Here is a 20,824-nt window from a genome sequence, read left to right as displayed (position 1 = left end):
ATCGAAGGGAAACGGGGCGACACACGTATGCACGTCGTACGGTCGCTCCACGGGCTTTAATTAGTCGGAGAATCCACGACGGCCGGTTAAAATTAACCGGTCGTCTGATTCACCGGGATTAACGATCACCGCGCATTGATATTCAACAACCGCTAATTTATCGCACGCGCAGCTCAGGGACGAGAACGACGCGGAGGGGAACGCGTTTTATGAGGCATCGATGTCTCTCTCTCTCTCTCGGCGCCGCGAGATTCAACCCGCTCCAGCCGGCGATTGCGCCGAGGAACCCTGTCGAAGCTTTCGACTTTTAAATATAAAACAAAAAACGGGGCGTGAATCACGCGAAAACCCGGGCCACGTCGGTGTGTATCTCGATGTCAGAAAACACGACGCTGTCCCCCGCGGATTCCGGCCGACTTAACGAACGCGCCCGGCATGACAATACTCGTGTGTCGGTACGTCTTTGTTGTCGCTACATGTCCACCCACGGAAAACCACGCGGTGCGACGCGATAAGGCGGTTTCCGGTTGCGGGGACGTGAAACAAAACCGGCTGAGCTACGAGGAGAAAATGATTATTCCTCCTGACGTCGCGTCGTTTCGTTCGCCGGTTACATCTGGCCGTGATCCTCAAAAGGTGACGCCTTAACATCGAGCGAATCGACGTCGGGCGTGTACTCGAATTTCATATTTTTTTCTAGTAAGACAAACATCAGCCGACATAATATAGTGCGTGAAGTAAAAAAATCCGCGAGCGACCGTTAGTTAACGCATTACGCAAGCGCGTTGAATAACGCGCTGCTGGCGGTCGTCGGCTGATCGCAAATTCAGCGCGTGTTCGAGAGAGAGGGAGGAAGAAAAACCATGGAAATGAAATCATCACATCGTGGTAGTAATTTCATCGTTATGTCGTGTCGCTCTCCCTCGCCACGCTGTCGAAACAGCTCGTAAACGCAGGCCAGGCGTTAAGCGTTACCGCCGGTATAGTTTCACTTTTTCCTTTTACGACGCGCTATTATTACGCGCTTTCCACACGGATGCGGGTGGAATTTCCACTTTTCCGCAAGCCGGGTCTGCCGTTTTCCCGATTACGCATGATTACTCCCCGCCCTCCCCATCGTCGTCAGGTCGTCGTGAAGCCTCCCTTTCCCGATACGGCGTGCATTAATTCTCACGAGCGCCGTTATGAATATTGATGTGCACGAACGAGCGAGCGATTAGTCGTGTTTAATCAAGCGGCCGATCGCACAGTATACTATCGTTAGCGGGTTAATTCGGTTACTTAGATGAATCTTACTTAGCTCGAACCGCTTCTTTATACCTTGTGCTCGGCCAATTTGACAGGCTCGCAGTCGGACTCGACGTAGAAAATGGAGCTGGTCTCTCGTCGGAACCACATGATCTTCGTCACTAAATAATTCATTAAGGCGCTGAACCGCGGAGTCCTTCCATTATCGTGGGAGAAACGAGACGGACGGAGAGGAAGGAGAGGAGGCGCACCACGTGTCACACTTCGCGTCTCGTGAATATTCTCGTCGAAATCTCCACGTTACTCTATCGCCGACTACTCCCGTCGATCCCTGTCTCTCCCGTACTCGCGATTCTCTTCACTCTCGCACTCACTCCGGACGCGTTTCTCGTTTTGGAACGAAATCACTTTTATCGCGGCTTCCGCATTTTTACGCAATCGCGAGCGAAACTTTTCCATTACCAACTCAGTTCTCATTAAAATGTTCAATTATAATTATTACGAGAAAAAAAATAACAAAGGAACCCGAGCGCGCTTTTACACACGAGCGAGACGAGCTATCCCGGAAAACCCGAGCGAGACGTGTTAACGTCGCGGTGGTCCCGTGAAAACTGAAAAGCGAAACAATGATTGTGCACCTTCTCCCGTTTGAGCACGCAACGCGTGTCCTCCCTACTCTATTACGGGCATTCTCTCCCCCTCCTCGTCATCGTCCTGATGTTCCCTTTGCCGGTTGATTATCTCAACCCGCATGAATTCTTCACTTGAAAGCAAGATCGTAAAAAAGAAGTACGTAACGAGTGAACGCAACCGCTCGATAAAACATCCGAATTTCGATCGTTCGGCGGCGTGTTCGACATTGAAAATGTTTTTGAGATAACCCTCTCGCTAAGAGGCAAAGAAATTTGTAGTTTTCCCTCCCACCGGTAAAATCGACGAGTTCTTCGGCGCAGCGAATTTCACGAGAGACGACGGCCGGGATGGAACTATTAACCACTTCGGAGCCTCATCTCATCCCGGGGTGAGAAGTGAATTTTCGCCGAACAATTACGATCGATCGGGACGACCGGATTGACCGGCCTCGAGAATCTCGCTGACACAGAGATCGTCGGCTGCTATTTGCAGGTACTCCGGTTATTGTCCGCAGTTTCAATTCAGATGCGGCGAAACATTCGCGAAGACTACGCACAAATTGCTACTCGATCCTGCAGTTAACCATGCGGATGCGCTCATCCTGTCGAGCCGTGCGGTCGGCGAGGTGGGCAATTCGTAACGCTGTTATGCCTCGCGATATGCGACAGCCACGTAAAATATGTCCGTGAAATTTGCCGTACATTGAAGGAAAAGAGCGCTGGAATTGACGAGTTCTCGCTTAGACGGGCAAAGTTTGTTCATCGATTTAACTATTCACTTAATTGCCTAATTATCAGATTATATAATTATTTGGTTATATAATATCTATAACTATCTACTATCATTAAACCATTCAATTAATTAATATTCAATATTAATATATACAGGGTGTCTGACACAAGCTGTACCAACTATCATCAAATTATTGAGTTATCAGTATTAATTAAAGAAGCCTTTATACGGCCACTTTCGGTAATTAATAACTCGAAATTTTGCGCGGTTGTTTGCAAAATAGTAGAGGATTTTTTTGCTCACATCAACCTAAACTACATGTATGTACGTGACAGATGGCACAGCTTACGCCAGACATTTTATACATACATGAACGATATTATATAATCGATATCATTACATAATTATCGGTAGGATTTCATAATTCCTGCGGTGAGTTGTTAATCAATACGATGACTGTGACCTGGCTCACAACTGTATAACGATTATCGTTACATCACGCGTAATTTGTTGGAACGAGATCGTCAGTTTTATTGATCGATTCAACCGCCGATTCTTTCCTCGGGATACATTTGTATACAAATGTCCCGTAAAATGTAGCTCGTTATTCAAAACCGACGAACCGACGAGAGTCTAATAATGCCGTGAGTTTCTTCTTTCATGCAGAAGTAAACAAATCACGTGAGCATAAGTCTTTCACGTCCGACGCACGTCAATGACACACCGGTATGTGTCCTATCGCCGGAGTGTTCACAATATAATCTTATCGATTGCCCGATAACGAACGTTGTTTAGTAGGTGACAAGACCACCGCAACGTGATGTAGACATGGTCAACGCACGCTCCAAGAGAACCGATTCTATCTTCGTCCATCCAATGTTACCTGGATATGAGGGTGCTTATCGGCATGAAATTCTCAAGACGCGTAACATCATCGTATAATATTCACGTTGTGACGTAAAACGCGGAACAAATAACCCCGTTGATGTAACTGGATTTTCCGCTGTCGGTGGACTAAATGAAAACTCGTTTGTAAGGACAGAAAAATTTCTATAGGTGTCTGCTCGATCAATTGCTCCGAGTCGTCTCGAGTTTTGATACAGCTGCATGTTCTCACTCGAGATAAAAGAGATATCGTTTCTCATTGTCGAGTTTTTATATTTTGATATTGAATTTTCATCTAGTCCCCCTTCCGTCGTAGGAGATCTTTTCCGTGAACGAATCCTCCTCCTGGGACTCATTGAATGTCGGATATATCGCGCAGGTTTCATACCGAGATTGGACACTAGATGCGGACAGAGATTCGCGGTGCACACGACCGAGCAGGTCGCCGAGTTCGAACGACATCAATTACGACACAAGGAGGCGCGGGATCGGCTGAGAAGAAGGATCGACGCGCAACAATGCGAACAAGGCGAGCCGCGGGATCCGAAGGATCGTAAGGTTGGAGAAAAGAATATTCCGTTATTAATATATCGTTATTCTTAAATCAACGTCATAGCTTGAGGAGGTTCATTGATCTATATTAATATCGTCTTTCCTTTTCATCGTAGCCGATAAAAGGCCGATTTAGACTTACCGTGCTACCGGAATGTGTGGGAGCGATGGTGAACTCGTCGTCCGACATGCAGTAAAGTGGCAGTAAAAGATACTGGAAGACCACACACTTCCACCTTGTACACAAATTGTATAGAAAGCTAGCTTGATACAATACCTACTGGTTAAAATAAACAGGAAACATTCGTGAACGGTGGCGATATAAACGAGAAATGAATAAGAAACTATTTGGAAACGCATAATTCTTCCGTAATATTATTACCACATGGAAGAATGTACAAATAATTAATTTCCAACCAAATAACGATGTTAAAATTTATTAATCATTAGTTACGGGAAAATATATTTGTGTCAAGGATCGTTACCGATAGAAGGCATTAATGTGATTGTCAGATCGATCAATAAATTACTGCATATTATCAAGTCATTAACAATGCCACCACAATTATTTAATTCATTCTCAAGAAATTCTCAAGAAAATCTTTTCTTAATTATTAACGATACATTTAATTATAACGATGCAAATGTCGAATCTCTCATTTCAATTGTTTTTTCGCGCATCGATTACGAGGAAATCGTTCCGTAATCTGTCATCGAATATTCAGGACTCATATAAATTCACGAGCTCTACTTTTCCGATCTTTAAAAATACCCTTTTCGCGCGATCATCAGCAATCGAGTGAAATGCAACTTTCGAACGGGGAAAATCACACCTGGCGTTCCTTCATTCGCGAAAACGCGAGAAGTGAGCAACCGAATTCACACCGATTGTTAATTTAAAATAATTATAATCCAACTTAACCTGTATTTTTGTAAGATAATTTGAAAAAGAAGCTCTGGGAATATGTTTTACATATATTACGGTATATAACATTTAACTATTCCTCGAGAAGGATATGCGAAACATATTTCTCACAACGTGCGTCTCGATACGTTGCCATTTGAGAGGCCTCTGCACGATTGCGCGATAATTTATCGAGAAGTGATTATCTCCGGTCCTGATCCTCCGATACTCGTCCAGCCCAGCGAAATCTACCACAAATACGTAGGCCTGATACCGAATTATCTTGGCCACGTTCCCGGCGCCGCGTTCAGGCAAGTCGCCAACAATTATGAGTTTATAATTAAATGAATATGTGTATGATATGAATATGTATGAGGATCAAGGAATATGAGAGGATCTAAGGATCCAAAAACATCAACCCGGAGACTCAAGGATTTAAGAGATTCAAAGGATCTTGAGAAGTCAATGATCGAAGGCTTCGAAAGGGGACTCAAGTCTGAAGAGAGAAAGAAAAAGCTCGGAGATCAAAGGATCCGAGGATCTAAATGAAAAACACCAACGTCAATTTTCTTCAAGAACGAATGTTTACTTTGCAGGTACGGCAAGACTTTCGAAGCTGACACGAGAGACGCCAAAAGATGGCTGCGACGAGACTCCGTTTAATCTGGCTTCGTAGTTGCCGTTATTTACTTAGGACAATAAAACAATATCATATACGATTCATAGAACCGAGAATGAAAGAAACGTCATAAAATAGCTCCTGATATTAATGCGTACAAATAGGAATATAGTAGATAAGAATAACAGAACCGTCTATAATATATTCACAGAGATACAAATATATGTAAAAATTGCGTGTCTTGTTTTACACCTTCGTCGTGATAGAGACAATGTAAACAAATTGACCGATTTAACTAATGCGGAAAATCATCCGCGTTCGAGAATATACATAATATATGTACATTGTATATATATGTATATACAAAATAAATTATTTAGATGCCCATTTCTTCAAGATATCGCCAGCGGCCTTCAAGTTTTCGTCTTTCTATAGAAACGCAACGACCGATGTTTAGTAAACGCCGTAGCCGTGTGCCGTCTTGATGACAAATGGTGCCACTTACCTTGATAAAACAATATCGCACGTAGTCTTCGCCCAGATGTCTGTGCTCGGGACCGTAAAACGCCGAGGGTGGTATACCTTGCAGGCCGACGTTCTTAATCATCCACTTGGTGAACTTGTAGTCCTTGTACTCGTCCGTCTCTTCGTTCAGCTTCGTCTTGTTCTCCAACGATGTCCAATTGGCAATCATGAAATATCCGCCTTCGGGTATCGTCGGCACCATGCCAACTTCCGACAAGAACTTCGCCATGTAGTCTCGCTTTGGCATCAGTTCTTTCGCCAGACTGTTGAAGTAGCATTCTGGCTGGCCGAAACGTTCCAACTCTAGCTCGAAGCTGATAGCAACCGCTTCCTGTAATTAAAATATTTAAAAGTATATAAAGTATTTAGTCTGCAGAAGGTATTTTTCTCTAGAAACTCTTTGTAAACTAAATTACCTGAATTGGAGTGGTGCAGGTATATACGGTGTTCTGATGCATCACCTGCAGATTGAACATTAAATTCGCAGGCCCATATGCCCAGCCTATCTTCCAACCCGTTACACTGAACGACTTGCCCGCTGACCCAATCGTAATTGTACGTTCGAACATACCCGGTAACGTCGCTAATTAAACAAAAGATAACGAACAGTCAAACAAAATACAATCTCACGCAATTCTATCTTATGTCGATTTCGTGATTCTTACCTATTCTTATATGACGATATGGCTCGTAGATGATCCACTCGTAAACTTCATCCGACACTACGAGAGTGTTCCATTTCTTGGCGAGATCAGCGATAAACTGTAACTCGTCCAAAGTGAACACCTTTCCTACCGGATTGTGCGGCGTGTTGATGATAATACCTTTGGTTTTCTCGTTGAAGAGACTTTCCATCTCCTGCCTGTCGAATATCCAGTCGCTAGAGCTGATTGTGCCCGTTGTGGATCTCTGTAGGAGAAAATGATAAAATAATATTAGATCAGATGTACATGTTACATGTTGAAAGTTTCCTCTGAGTTAATTATTGCCAGTCCTTACCGGTTTCAGTGCTATGAATCTAGGAATTCCACCAGCTGATCGTATCATGGGCACATAACAGTCGAAGAAGGGTTCGATGACGATCCACTCATCTCCAGGATTTGTGTGGCCATTCAGAGTGACAAATAATGCTTCATAAGCACCAGCGGTAACTAATACCTCCTGGTTTGGATTTAAGTCACGGTTGATGACTTTGGAATAGAGTTTTGCAATTGCATTCACTAATCTTGGATGACCCTGTGTAAAGATTACATATGTATCAGTAAAGATTCGTATAACATTAAGATAGATAATTTCTAGTTAAACTACTAATAATACATAATATTTACAAATCCTCTAGTATATTGCTGCAAAAGCGGATTATCGCTGTTTGCAGTAGCAGCCAAGGCATTAGTCACATTTTTGGGCGCATAATAATCAGGAAACCCCTGGCCTAAATTCAATGGTTTGTACTGCAGCGCGAGCTGAATATATTCCACCCTAAGGGGTAAATGTAAATAAATAGTAATAAACTTTCATATACTTATACAACAAAGTAAGATTTTCACTTACCATACAGACTTCTCACTGCCTTTCAGACGCGCAGGAAGATCAAACTTTGACATCTCAGAGATATTTCTGATGTTTCTCAGTGTATTAAATGATGTGACCTTACTTGCTGTTGCCAGAAAATAGGCTCTCGTTAACATCTAGATGATATTTATGTGAACAGATATAGGTTACATTCAGTAGAAAAGGAGCAAGTTCTTTATACCACATGCAGCTATACAACTGTTTAGACTTCTTCAACATATTTATTAAGCTGTCACCATTTTTCCAATATACTTCCAATACCCTGGACCACTTAATAAACACGTTGAGAAATATAAACTGCTAAGTGTCATTCAGCAGAAAATCTTTCAATAGTTATGAAGCTGCTGGTAGCAGAAAATTGCTTAATTAAACTGTTTTTTTCTGGAACAGACATATGTAAATAAGCGAGCGAGTTACATCTTATTAATAATATTAATTTTAGTAACTTTTAATGGTGATATGAAATTAAGTGAGAAACGGTTTTATATTTATTTACGAATTATGGAGAAATATGGAATTATGGAAAAAAACGGTGTTAGCAAATACAGTATTTTTAATACAGCAAATGACATTACTTTCTCACAAGTGACCACCGCGATAAGTTGCTCTTCGTGACACTATTGTAACATATTAAAACTATTGCAACAAAAATGCAGAGTAGCAACCTACGACAAAATTTACATAACCTATTTATCAGCTATAGTTTATCTTGTTTTCAAACTTTGTTCCATCTTTATTGCTCAATACATGCTAGAGGAAGATAGAACGATGTTTTTAACACACGACGTGTAAGAGAAACTTAACTATAGTATGCTGCAAAGTGGCGGGAAAATTAACTTTCACGGGGAAACAATTCTTACAGAAACGAACTCTTTCGTCATTTCTAAGTCAACCACTAATTCACGCGTTATTTGTCGTCACGATTAGTTCGACACCATCTAATTTCTCAGGAAAACATGGCGCCCATCAAGTGATGTATAGTAGGAGAAGTAATTAGAAACATTTAAGAATCGTGGGAGATACATACCGAATTTCGACGATATGGTAGATGAAGCGAAGTTAAAACCGCTATTTGAGGAAATGACGCGAACGAAAACTCAACATCCACTGAACGAGCTTTGAAGGGTGAGTGAATGTTATCAACGTGATATTTGAGTTATGCAACGTGTAAGCAAGGAAAACGCGCAGAGGAGGAGAACAGAAATTTCTAAGCACTTGAGATACGATTGCACCACGCTATTGGTCTTTGAGTGAGAGATTCGACAATTCAAATTAATTCGAATCAAAAGACCCAATCAAACGAAGCGCATCGTCAAATGATACATTTATTAATATATATTGACCCACTTCACTGTTTGTAGGAAAATTATCATATCTCCGAAGAGCCAAGACTTTAATATTAAGTTGACAGACTACATAATTGAGCTCGTTATAGAACCAACAAATTCGTTTTCCTCGTGCAATATTTCACTAAGTGATTTCTTCACGAGAGCAAGTTCTCTAAGACGACCGATTTTTCACCGTTCTTTTGTAGATATTTTCGAAATGTAGAAAAGGAAGAATAACTCACCGTGAGCACGAAGAAAAACGTGGCGCCTCTCATGGTATATTCGCTTGCTCTGAGTCGATTAAAACCGAGCCGAGTGAAACAGGACAAAGAACGATTGGCAAAGGCTAACTACTTTCACATTTTAGTAGTTCACCTTCGATTTGAAGCACGTTCTATTTCTCTCGTGAACGTTCACGACAGCCTTATTTCATTTTACGTGGGCCATCAAGTGAATATGATTTATACTTCGATTCGTCATCATTTTTTATATTTTCATATCGACTCACGTGATTTTGTTGCGTGCCATTTTATTGTAACAATAAAATATTATCTTATCTTAACATAAAACACATGGAACACATTTTACGACAGTCCCTTTCTTCGGAGCAAACGTCGTTCTGAGAAATTACTCGCTAGGAGGACGCCAAGTAAAATTTAACCTAACCAATGAAGCGATTTGACGGTTGGAAGAACACTTAGTGGACCGCATTCTTATTGGCGAATAACGGAATCGACTCGCAGCGCCCCTTGCGTCGCATGCGCTTAGCTGCACTTTCTGTACTTGAACCACATAAATATACATATTTAGAGAATTTAAAAAATGAGTATAAAAGTATCTGATATAATGAATATAAGATATTCCAAGGAGTTATATAATTCAGCAGGTGCAATGGGCAAGATTGATTTCTTTCGCAAATTTAACGGTGTCACTTTCATGTTTTGACAGGTGGTTCGTCACATAATGGCTGTGTTCAGCAGGACTCAACAGTTCTGCGACCGTTTTATGATTACTGAATGGTCTTAAACGCGTTTAGCCCCTCAATATGTTTATTCGGCGATTGCCATGTTTTCCAGCAAACTAAAGTACGCTGAATATAAGTAAAATATGTTAACTAAAATGGCTACTTCCAATGCATCACCATTAGAGCATCATCATCATCATCATACATGTCCGAATTATATAGCTAATTTAGCATAATTTTTTTGTCTTTCTGCCGAAAAAGTTGTAATACTGAAAGATTAGTTTTTGCTGACAGTATTCACGCGAATGAACTGCACCATAACAGCGTTCAGCAAAATATACAACATATAAACCGTTTACCACCTATTGCGCCCTACTGAACGCAGCCATTGTTTGATTGGCGGCTGAAAGTGGCTAGAAGCGCTGTATACATGTTGGATAATTACGATAGTATCTTTGATAGTATAAAACAGCATAATAATTGAAAATGGCGCAGAATGCACCAACGGTTAGAGAACTCGACAATAGTTTTACGAAAATGGCAATAAACATTATGAAATACTATGGTAAGACGCTTTAGCAAGGTTAGAAACATGCCTTGTGGTCAATGTATCTTGTACATTTTTAAGTTTTCTTCTTGCATGTTCTATTTTGAGTGTCAAAGCGTAACTGGAGACAACTATTTGAAAAATACACCCATGAGAAAATAATAATTTATATGTAATAATATATTTTTTTCATTTTTCATGATATTTTCAGTCGATGAGAAAGAAAGAGAAGATATATTGAAAGAATTGAAAAATGTTGTGATAGAGAATTGTCGTGTGACAGAACAGATAAATGCCACAAGTCAGATTAAAGATCAATTAGGAAGCATCGATGAGTTAATATTAGACCATGACATCAAAAGTATCAAGAAAGCAAGTAGAATTCTAAAGTAATTTAGTCCATTTTTGAAATCATGTTAATTAGAAGTATCAGGAAATTTTTTTGGTTACTTTCATCATCGTCCTATAAGTTTACTATTGGTTTCTTAAAATTGGTTATTCAAGATTGATTTTATAATCATTGCACTTATATAGCTTTCTAACTTGACCTCTCATCCTGCAGATTTAAGTTTTGTTTCTGACATTCACAATATTTACTATCTACCTGTAACAGACATTTAGAAAAGCTATGAATACAATCCAAATCAACCCATTGGAAGACCCGAGACTGTTGGCGTACAATCGTCAAATGGAAGATGTGCAGTTTGGTAATCTCTGTTACCGTAAAGTTTGCTCGGAAAATATTATTTTTAATACTCTTCTCTGAAAATAATGTAAATATTTCAGCAAGCCAGCCTGGCTCATCAAACAATGTGTTGGATGACTCAAATACCGATTTGTGTCTCACAAGTACTGAAATAAACGTTATCGATCCGATTACGAAGACAAGGATGACCAATCCTGTGAAAAATGCAGCCTGTGGTCACGTGTACGACAAGGAAAGCCTCATTGCGGTGTTGAAGAAGAACAAAAAGACAAGGTGCGTTTTTCACGGGATGTTATATATTAGGATGTACGGCTGACTTATAGTCATATTTTATATATTATATTTATATTATATTTATTATATTTATATTTATATTATATTATATTTGCAGGTGTCCTGTAGTGGGATGCAGCAACACTGAATATATAAACCTATCCCAGTGTCATGTCGATGTCTTGATGAAAGCATATCTGGAGAAAAATTCAGCTTGAACTCGAAAGCAACAACGCATTCCCAACTCTATATTAGATACGTCGAGTGAACATATATTGTGTACATACTAATATATATAAATCGCCATATTTCATAAGCTAATAAAAAGTAATTTTCTACTGCATTGTAACGAACGATAGCTTTAATCGAACAATCGTCGAAGGAGAAAATCACTCGTAGACTCCTCGTGTCTAAAGTTCGATCTTATGTGTCTCTCCATCAATACCTTTCGATGTGGACTATATTTTTTTGCATTATTCATATACGCGCACAATTACAAACGCGGTCACGTTATGTAATATAACCGTTTCGATATGCGTGCTTGCCGTACGCGGCGAAGTGACTTCAAGCGGCATCGCGGTTGCGCGTTCGATTGCGCTTGATCTAATCGCGTTTGCATTCAAATCGCATCGCTACCGATCGATAATGACACAGCTCAGGCTATGTTTATGTTTGCGTTTCTCTCGACGTTTTTAGTTCTGTCGCGTATTCGTGCTGTCGATGATGGACCCGGTCGCGATTCTTCGGCAACGCTCGCGTCGAACATAATTGTCCGCAGTATCCGTAAGCATCCGTCGAACATGGAAACCGCGTTTTATGAAGGTTCTCTACAACTCTCGCGACGTCATCTCCTCGAATATCCACGTTGGATCAAGCAAGCATATCGCAGTAACGACTACGTTGTTCGACAACGCTATCGACCACGGAACCGACCTGACTACGGCAGATCGTATCGTTCTGCTGTGAATGACGAGGAGGAGGATGAAGACGAAGACGAGGAGGAAGAGGACGAAGGTGACGAAGAAGACAAGGTCAACGACGACGAGACCGCCGACGAGGCCGTCGATGAGACCGCCGAACAGGCCGACGAGGAGGACCAAGAAACGGTGAACGAGGAACCCAGCGAAGCCTACGATTACGGTTAGTACCAAAGGAAACTTTTACCTGTTTTCCAGGTTGAAGATGCCGGCAGGACTCGTGTGGCCAGGTCTGGTTACGTGCCGCTCGTGGGTAAGGTCGACGATTGCGAGAGACAGGAAGTCGTGACGATTAGATCGACCACGGAGGAGTGCGAGGAAACGTCCACGGAGACCCTGCAATATTACGAATACGGTGAGAACACGTCAAGACGAGAAGAAAGATGTTGCGTAATTTTCTCCGTTATTTCTTGTCCTGCCGTCTCTTCTTTTAACGGACTCAATCAAGGCACGAGATTACTCGACGATCGGAATGTCCTTCTGCGTATAAGTCAAACGCGAGAAACATATACCGCGCACTTCGTTCGTACGAATTTCCGGTGACTCGTGTGTAATCGAGAAACATTTTTCAGAGACCGAGGTGAAGGACTCAGTTTCTCAAGTTGGCGGCGAATTTCGGAAGGCATCTACCGTCAAAATGCTCGGCGCAAGTCTCTTTATCTTTTTGCTCACCTGAAAGTCATGAAATACGAAAAGAAGGAGAGAGAGAGAGAGAGAGAACTCGCGAGCGAGGGACACATCGCGAGGAGCAACAAAGCAATCGTGTTGGCCAGAAATAAACTTGGTCTACGAATTCGTCGTTTGAATCATGCACGCGGGACGTCGAGTGTAGCGCGTCTTTTTTTTTCAACGTACTCACCTGAGAGAGAAAGAGAGAGAGAGGAGCATTCGGCGTTTAAAGAAGCGTCCGACGTACGACAGGACAACTTTGGCTGTTTCGAAATTCGGCTCGGACGATTACGGGAACCCGGGTGAACGGCACGAACGGTGCGTAACGGACCTGGAATTAGTTTCTTTCTTTAAGACGGGTCACCGACACCGAACGCGGAGCGGATCGGCTCATGGCCGCGGGGTCAAGTTCTCGTCTGTACACGCGTTTCAAAATACCGATCGCGCGGAAGGATATCGCGCAGCTGGCGATCGGTCGACGGGTCTTCCTGTTGGAACGTTCGCGAACGTCCATCAGCACCGAAGCGTCTATTAACCTCCAGAGAATCAAGAATGCACGTGCAAGAAAAATCGTGCGAATAACGAGCTGTTGATACTTTAACGATCGGTCGGCGGAAAGGAGGGGGGAGGGCAACAAAGCGCCATTGTATCCCTTCACGATCAACTTGTCCGCGACACGAAGACTCGGCGAATCGCCTGCGAATAGAACGGTCGAGTGTTTGAAATCGCACCTCATCGACGAAGCGTCGTTAGCTCGCAGAACTCGCTTACGAGGACGTCCCTTCGTCGGGGGGCACTGGAACGACCTGTACAGCCGGCAACGAGGCGTTCTCTCATTTCTCCTGGGCGCGATCGAGCGTTCGAACGATCGATACTTCGAATCCGTTCGGCGCGAGCGCGAACTACAGGCCGACTTTACGAACAAGACCGAAAGAATGGGCGCGCGCGCCCCGCGCTCCGCGATTGGCCACCGTCGCTACCACGTGGCGGCGCTGCGCGGGTGGGGATTGGCCGCAGCGTGCGGCACTCTGTGGGCGAAAGCGGCGCGCTACGTTGTAGTATTTACCCCGCGGTGCTCAAAGTCGGAACACTGGAGCCCCGGTGCCGACGTTCGCGTCCCGGTGCCGCGTCGTCGTCCCGTCGAGTCGAGAGTACTCGCGACGAATCACCGTGCCCGAAGGTGTGAGAGAAAGAGAGAAGGAAAGGAAGAAAGAGAGAGAGAGAAATAGCCCTCTCTTTCTCTCTCTCTCTTTCTCCCCCTCGCGTTCCTCCGCCGTGTTCGTATTCGCGTGCCGACGCCGAGTAACCGCCGTGTGCGAATCGACTGAGTGAGTGCGCCATGTTCGCGCGTCGCGGCACGTCACCGGCTTGACGTTGCCCCGGAACGACGCGCGACAAAGGGAAGTCGACAAAGTAGTGTGTCTCGTGTGTGACGTGCTACTGGCTGCGCGAAGGTGTACGCGAGTGCTGGCCCTGTCGTCGTAGGAAACACCTCGGCGGAGAGCTGCGCAGCTGGCTCCAGCACGCCGTGGGATCGTGGAATGCACGCTGACAGGTAGGTATCCACCGCGCCGCCGCACTCGGACTTTTCTTCCGAGTGCGCGATGTTGCCTTCCCTCCGTCTTCTTCTCCTCCTTCCTCTCCTTCGCTCTTTCTCTCTCGCTCTCGCACGCGACGTACGTGCGAGCGTACGATTGCGTCTGTTTTACTACTCGAGCGTCTTGTCTGCCTGTTTCTCTCTTTCTCTCTCTCTCTTTCTTTCTTTCTTTCTTTCTTTCTTCCTCACTCCCGTGGACTCTTCAAATGACAGCTGTCTCTCTCTCGAGTTTTATCTCTCCTCACGGTCGTGTCGCCACGCGCGCGCCTTGCCGTTCTCTCTTTCGTATCGCGAAATCGCCGCGAGAAACGCGACAGAGCGGATATAGGCGGGTCTGAGATTCTTTCGGATTCCACGATTTCCTTCAAATCTCCTCTCGACGGAGCTCCTCGAGTCCCTCGAAGTCTTTTTAATTGAAAACCGCTCCGCCGGGATTTTAATTCTTCGATTCGCGCACTCGTTTTCCACGGCCTCGACTGCGTTTACACGGCAACGTTAATCCGGTTTAAGATGCGTTCGCCGAGTTCGTCATTCTACTCTTGTTTACATCCAATGGACGATAAAGACGGAATGCAACGATACTAAACCGGATTAGCGTTGCGTACAAACGTAGTCATCAATTTGATCGATCGGCCGAGTAGCAGTCGAGAATCGTAAGGAAGATTATTACTTCGGGGTCCCCGGCTGTGATCAGCCTGTTTCAACTTTCCCACGAGCATCGGCCGGTCCTCATGCGATCGACGCGGGTGTGTCCTTGACGCGAGGTCGTCCTGAGATCTTTAAAATTCGAGGCCGCTCGAGGCGGACATCTTTATTCGCAAAAACCCCGTACATGTGCACGCACATGAGTCTTCGAGTTACACGACGATTACAGCAGCGCAAGGAGGTTTCCGGTCGCGAATTACGGATCGTCTGAGGTGAGCTCCTCCGAATGCCGGATCTCCGAAACGGCGAGTCTTCGCGTGACCATGGGGATCCGACGTCGCGACACTCGCTCTTATCCACGCTCGTCGCCCTGTTCGCGACAGGAAAGGATATTATGTAAAGTGAAAGTGTGCGTCCGCACGCAGTCAGACGCATATATTGTAAATACGCGCCGATGTATAAGGAGAGCGCGAGGTGCAGTTCGGCGGTAACCGCTTGTCGCTGGCGAGAGAGACCACGGGAAGAGATCGACACGCGCGATCGATATTAATAATCGGTGATCGTCGCACTTTCTAACGACGTTGAGATCCGCCGAGTCGCGCATCGGTCCCGATTTAATCGCGCCGGCCGCGAGAAACGGCCGTTACTCGGACGTGAAAATCGAGGTGAAAGATCCGTTAATCCCCGGGCACCGATACATCGGGAGGATAAATGCGTCGATTCCGAGATCGCGTCCGATCGAGATATTCGCGGTCGGTGAAAAAGGGAACCTTTGTGACGTTACACGAGCGGCGCCGTAACACAAAGAGTGAGTCATGCGCTCACTGTGCTCTTTGCCGCGCAGCGGTTTTCCGGTTCTCTTTGCTGTCGCAACACTTTCCATGCTTTTGAAATAATTGCCCAAGGACACGTCGGGGTGCGCGTTCCGCTAATAATGGCGATAGCGATTGTTTCGATCGGCGTGCGCGAGAGATACGCGAAGCTGCGAAAAGCCCGATCAATTTTCTCCGCTTCCTGCATTCCTCGCTCTTGACGACCGTCGAATGTCGTCCTGATCCAACGTCACGCGTAACATTCGCATGCAAAGCTCAAATCTATAACTAAACTCAAATCGGGGCGTCTTATTTAAGGTAACTTTCAAGTAACGACTCTTACTACGGGCCTAACAGCGCGTCAATATCAGGTATTGCCTCTCGTATCTCGAAGAATTACGAAATCGATATGAACTTTCGATTCTTAGTCAGCGGTTTCGGCCGGCCCTTTATATCCTCTCCCTCTCTCTCTCGCGCGCGCAGCTTCCTACTCGATTCATCCGCGAAGATCATCCGGAGCGTACCGTGTGTATCGGCCTTAAGCCGTTCGTTTTGCCTCCCGAAAGAGATACAGCGGTAATAAAATTTCCGTCGCTCGTGGAATCGCACATAGGGAAACCGGCGGGGGGAGGGTGGGAGAGAAAAGAGTCGTGGGCGGCAGGGAAAGAGGCAGGGAAGAGAAGGGCGACGACCCGAGCCGATCTTTATCCAATTACACAAACGTAACTCTCCCACCTGCACGTGTGAAAGAGAGAGAGAGAGAGAGAAAATTCTCTCTGGCCGGCGCGTCATGTAAATCCGCGGCTCACGGCAATATTTAACACCCCGCCTGGGGTAAAGGCGCTCGTTAAGGACCTCCTCGCGATCGCGATACAAGCCCCCTATCTCTCTCGTATCTTTGACCGGCGGAGGAGGAAGAGGAGGACTCGCCGGAGGAGAGCTCGGCCCTGCGGCCGATCTTCCTCCCCGCAGCCCGAGGTGAATCGCGAGCGGATTCCACCGCGAATTCCTGCCCGTCCGCAGCGTGCTCCGGCCGGAGAATGCCAGCGGGGAAAGTTTGAGAGCCTCTCTCTCTCTCTCTCTCTTTGGGAGTTCAAGGAAGTCAACAACGTAGAATGCTGAGGAGAGGCCAACATCTCCTCTTCGAGTCTTTCGACTTATCTCGAATTCCGGGAACTCGACAATGGGGACGGTGAAATTGAAGGGCGCTTCTTAAACGCGATAGCGCTCTCTCATGTATCTTACGACATCTCTCACTTGGATGGAATTAGTCGTTAATAAGTCGTGTGCGACCGTGCGACGATTTTTATGGAGATGCGCTCTTCCACGAAAAAGCGCTCCGTATTCGTCGGGTAGGTGGGAGACAGCTGTAAAACTCAAAGAGCTACTCTTAGAACGCGAGCGAAATCCTCTTTTCCCTTGCCGGAGGGATGCATCCCTCCTGAAATGTCAGGAAGTATTATTATTATTACACGCTCCCCTTTTCCCGCTCGCCAACTAATCGGGTTATGTTTATTACGTTGCAGCTGCTGCGGGTCCTTTCGACGGGCGAGAAGCGCGCTCGACAACGTCCGGATCTGGCCGACGAAATCGCGCCGAATCTGACGTCGCACAGCAGCAGCAACAGTAGCAGTCCACTCTCTTTCTCTCTCTCTCTCTCTCTCTGTCTGTCTCGCCCGACCCGGCCGGAAAGAAACGGCGCGGCTTCCGGTACGGCTCTCTCGATATGAGGGAGAGGCGGAAAGGGGGTTCACAGTTCGTCGGAGCGGCTAACGATCGTCGGTGCTGGTGGACGCGGAGAGGCGTCATCGCGATCGGCGGTGCGCCGCGATGAGCGGCAACGATTCGAGCGCGACGGCGTCGGCCAGCGTCGCCGATGACGAGGAGGAAGATCCGGCCTTGACCTCGGATTGCGAGTCCGCCGACATGGATCTGGTGAACGGGCCGAATCCCTGGCTTCCGGCCTACGGCTTCCAGCTGCAGCATCACTCCCACTTCCAACCGACACACTTGGAGGATCTACGGGCTAATGGTTCGTACTCGATCCCTCCCTCTCTCTCTTTTCCGGTTATCTTTTTTATTTTTTCCTCGTACGCACGTGTGCCCTCTGGAGGGAGAGAGAGAAAGAGAGAGAGAGAGAGGGAGCGCACTGTTGTGACGTGCCAACCGCTCTAACGTCTCGACACGTGCGACACGTTCTCGTCGAGACGTTAGACAGAAACCGCAGGTGTTTGATGACAGCAGTGAAGTAGAGCGTTTAGAGAATTACGCGAGCGAAACGCGCACGACTGTTCGCGAACGGCGACTGCCCGTCGATCCTCACGTCGCTGTGTTAAATTGTGCGTTTCATTCGTATTAATTGGCTTATGCGTGTGTAAAATTAATCGCTATTTCGGTACGGCGCTTCGCGTTCCCTGCCATCGTCGTTTTCCCAGCGATAACCTCGCAACTTGGCAGGCGGAAACGGTGTCTTGGGGGAGTCTTGAACGCGGAAAAACGCAATTCGCTCTCCCTTCTCTCTTTCTCTATTGTATGTGAATTTCCGTTCCGGTAGCGGGCGTAGAACAACAACAGCCCGGGGAATACTGTTAGATCGCTCTTCGACGCAAATCCGGGCGCGATCGCCACGATCTGGGTCGTCGTCGTTCTGCCGCTCGTCATGCCAAGCGATTAACCCCCTCGGCCCGAAACTACGTGCGTTTAACTTGGGAAAGGAAACGTTTCGTGGTATTCGCTGCTCGTCGGAAAATCTCTGAGATTACCTTTACGGTAAACTTGTAATAAAGCACTGGCACAATAATGAAGAAGGCTTACTTGTTAACATATTACTAACCAAGTCAACTCGTGTTTGGACAAATACACACTTTGGTAAATTAATTATTGTACAAAGCGTCTCAAGGTTCACTATAAATATTTTAATAAAAAATTGTAACATTCTAAGACGAAGGCTCAAATACAGAAATGCCGAGGTATCGATAACTTTTTAGAATCAAGCGATTGAAAAAGTGGAGTTTCTCGCGAACTAAGCTTCGGGCGACCAAATGGACAATTTCTCTGATTAATTTAATAGAATTTTAATTAAAGATATTATCTAGAAAGATGAGCTATGTTAAAGATTGAACAGTTGCTGTAAATAATCACTTTCCTCGACACTTTCATACTAGAACTTTCATCTTATGAAGAATTTATTATTAAAATATTTATCGTGAACTTAGAGACACCCTATACATGGCTAACAACGGGATCGTTATTGCATAGCTTATTAAAAAGAATATTAGTACATTTCGGAACCAATTTTTATTTTAAATTCAATCATAATAAAAATTAGATCAATAAAATCATTCATTTTTATTTAAATGCCTGTATTTTAGGAAGACATAGTCGGAAACAGTAGTCGGACAACGTTAATAACAGCCGGTCGACAATGCGTTGACATAAAGTACAAGAATGATCGCACATTTAACGGCCGTCTTAATCGAAGTCGCTGTCGATGCGTAGCTCGATGAGATAAAATTGCGATATGCAGCGGGCGTTTACGGAAAACGCCGAGGATACGCGCGTTTTCTTGCTTGCTCGCTCGCTCGGTTTTTCCAACGTTTCTTCCGCCCACGTTCAGTAGAAAGCAGCCCGCATTAAGGCCGGCCATTAACGGGCGATCTGTATGCAAAGCCGCCCCGTTTTCTACCCGCTGGAAATCGCGGTAATAATATCAGCTTCGCCGATATCTAGAGCGTAGACAAGGAGCCGGCGAGGAGGAGCTCCGGGAAGTAGTTGGAAATAATACAATTTTCCGTCTGATATAATACGCAATCAATGTCAACCGGTTATCTCGGGGGGCGGTTCGCCGCCTGAGATCATTGAAATCGCGACCGCGTGGAATTGCTCCGCGAATGCCGCGAAGATCGATAATAATATAACCACACCGATCGCTCCAGAACGAGATATCGCGGATTCTCTTCGTCCTTGTGCCTTCTCCGGAGCGCTTTATCCTTCGTGCCCCTTTTAAATTTTTCGTCGGTCTCGGGAAAAAAATTTCTCTTCTCAAGGAGCATCGAAGAATTTTATAGTCGGTGACTCACAATCAGAATCAGATGTCAATGGAACGAGTTAGATGGGAATGCGGTAACAATGACTAATCGATACGTGGGAAGAGCGGCTGTTGAGTTTCACGGCACGTGAATTAACGTGGATTGATTAGCGAGCGAGAGCGCGCGCGGTAAGAAATGGAGAGTAAGCGAGTCGAATAGAGTCTGATCGGTCGGTCGGCGCGCGAGAAAAGTTATCCGCTCTGTTTCATTTCTATCATTCGCTCTGCGAGACCGGTTCGGGATAAAGAAAGCCTCGTGTCCAAGATAGAAATTGAAGTGCGCAACACTCTCGAAATTAGTATACCATGAAATATTATTCAAGGATAAAACATCCCGCCGTATCGCCGTTCGCAACTTTAGCGTGGGATTAATTTTAGATTAGAACGTAAAAGGCTCCCTGATGTATAATCGTTAGATTTAATTACAAAGTACAAGTAAGACATGGCTAGAGACGCGTGGATTTTTAAATCAGTGATCAAGTTCAAGACGAGAGAGTTTACGTTACCAGACGAGTCGAGTGCAACTTCGGTCCAACTTTTGAGTCATCT

The 20,824-nt window shown here is 45.1% G+C and overlaps 6 protein-coding genes across 10 annotated transcripts in view; 4 read left to right on the top strand and 2 right to left on the bottom strand.

Annotated features, from left to right (window-relative positions):
- The window catches only part of LOC106748660, a 41,810-nt gene extending 40,373 nt beyond the window's left edge, over positions 1-1,437 (bottom strand). The window contains exon 1 of the mRNA XM_014627398.1: positions 1,321-1,437. Within this exon, the coding sequence (XP_014482884.1) occupies positions 1,321-1,422 (102 nt within the window). The 5' untranslated portion in view covers positions 1,423-1,437. The remainder of the gene's footprint in view (positions 1-1,320) is intronic.
- Positions 1,438-1,999: 562 nt separating this feature from the next.
- On the top strand, positions 2,000-5,813 carry LOC106748634 (UPF0605 protein CG18335-like). Its single transcript, XM_014627345.1, has 8 exons — positions 2,000-2,026; positions 2,160-2,269; positions 2,374-2,506; positions 3,412-3,508; positions 3,878-4,056; positions 4,167-4,243; positions 5,119-5,265; positions 5,551-5,813. The coding sequence occupies exons 1-8, from the start codon at positions 2,000-2,002 to the stop codon at positions 5,615-5,617; spliced, it is 837 nt and encodes a 278-aa protein (XP_014482831.1). The 3' UTR covers positions 5,618-5,813.
- Positions 5,756-9,628, bottom strand: LOC106748643 (kynurenine--oxoglutarate transaminase 3). 5 transcript variants are annotated; one of them, XM_014627355.1, is made up of 8 exons: positions 9,241-9,628; positions 7,650-7,786; positions 7,427-7,577; positions 7,098-7,334; positions 6,764-7,007; positions 6,515-6,681; positions 6,079-6,429; positions 5,756-6,002 (listed from the first exon to the last, which is right to left on the bottom strand). In XM_014627355.1, exons 1-8 carry the CDS (start codon positions 9,271-9,273, stop codon positions 5,946-5,948), a joined length of 1,377 nt encoding a protein of 458 aa, XP_014482841.1. In that variant the 5' UTR covers positions 9,274-9,628; the 3' UTR covers positions 5,756-5,945. The 5 variants fall into 5 exon arrangements, with proteins under 5 accessions (XP_014482841.1, XP_014482845.1, XP_014482844.1 ...); XM_014627359.1 differs by lacking the exon at positions 9,241-9,628 and adding an exon at positions 8,698-8,849; XM_014627358.1 differs by lacking the exon at positions 9,241-9,628 and adding an exon at positions 8,475-8,606.
- A 610-nt stretch (positions 9,629-10,238) lies between these two features.
- LOC106748646 (E3 SUMO-protein ligase NSE2-like) lies at positions 10,239-11,831 on the top strand. The gene is made up of 5 exons (XM_014627362.1): positions 10,239-10,527; positions 10,721-10,881; positions 11,123-11,216; positions 11,296-11,488; positions 11,607-11,831. Exons 1-5 carry the CDS (start codon positions 10,449-10,451, stop codon positions 11,704-11,706), a joined length of 627 nt encoding a protein of 208 aa, XP_014482848.1. The 5' UTR covers positions 10,239-10,448; the 3' UTR covers positions 11,707-11,831.
- Positions 11,832-11,915: 84 nt separating this feature from the next.
- Positions 11,916-13,168, top strand: LOC106748645 (YTH domain-containing protein 1-like). The gene is made up of 3 exons (XM_014627361.1): positions 11,916-12,594; positions 12,664-12,820; positions 13,038-13,168. The coding sequence occupies exons 1-3, from the start codon at positions 12,151-12,153 to the stop codon at positions 13,139-13,141; spliced, it is 705 nt and encodes a 234-aa protein (XP_014482847.1). The 5' UTR covers positions 11,916-12,150; the 3' UTR covers positions 13,142-13,168.
- A 1,030-nt stretch (positions 13,169-14,198) lies between these two features.
- LOC106748633 overlaps positions 14,199-20,824 on the top strand; it is a 57,156-nt gene continuing 50,530 nt past the window's right edge. The window contains exons 1-2 of the mRNA XM_014627343.1: positions 14,199-14,689; positions 17,715-18,220. Of these exons, the coding sequence (XP_014482829.1) occupies positions 18,019-18,220 (202 nt within the window). The 5' untranslated portion in view covers positions 14,199-14,689; positions 17,715-18,018. The remainder of the gene's footprint in view (positions 14,690-17,714; positions 18,221-20,824) is intronic.

This window comes from Dinoponera quadriceps, unplaced genomic scaffold, assembly GCF_001313825.1.
Source record: "Dinoponera quadriceps isolate SergipeBrazil2010 unplaced genomic scaffold, ASM131382v1 scaffold2094, whole genome shotgun sequence".
Taxonomy (NCBI): domain Eukaryota; kingdom Metazoa; phylum Arthropoda; class Insecta; order Hymenoptera; family Formicidae; genus Dinoponera; species Dinoponera quadriceps.
The sequence above is the reverse complement of the archived record's forward strand: the minus strand, read 5'-3'. Positions and strand labels throughout refer to the sequence as shown.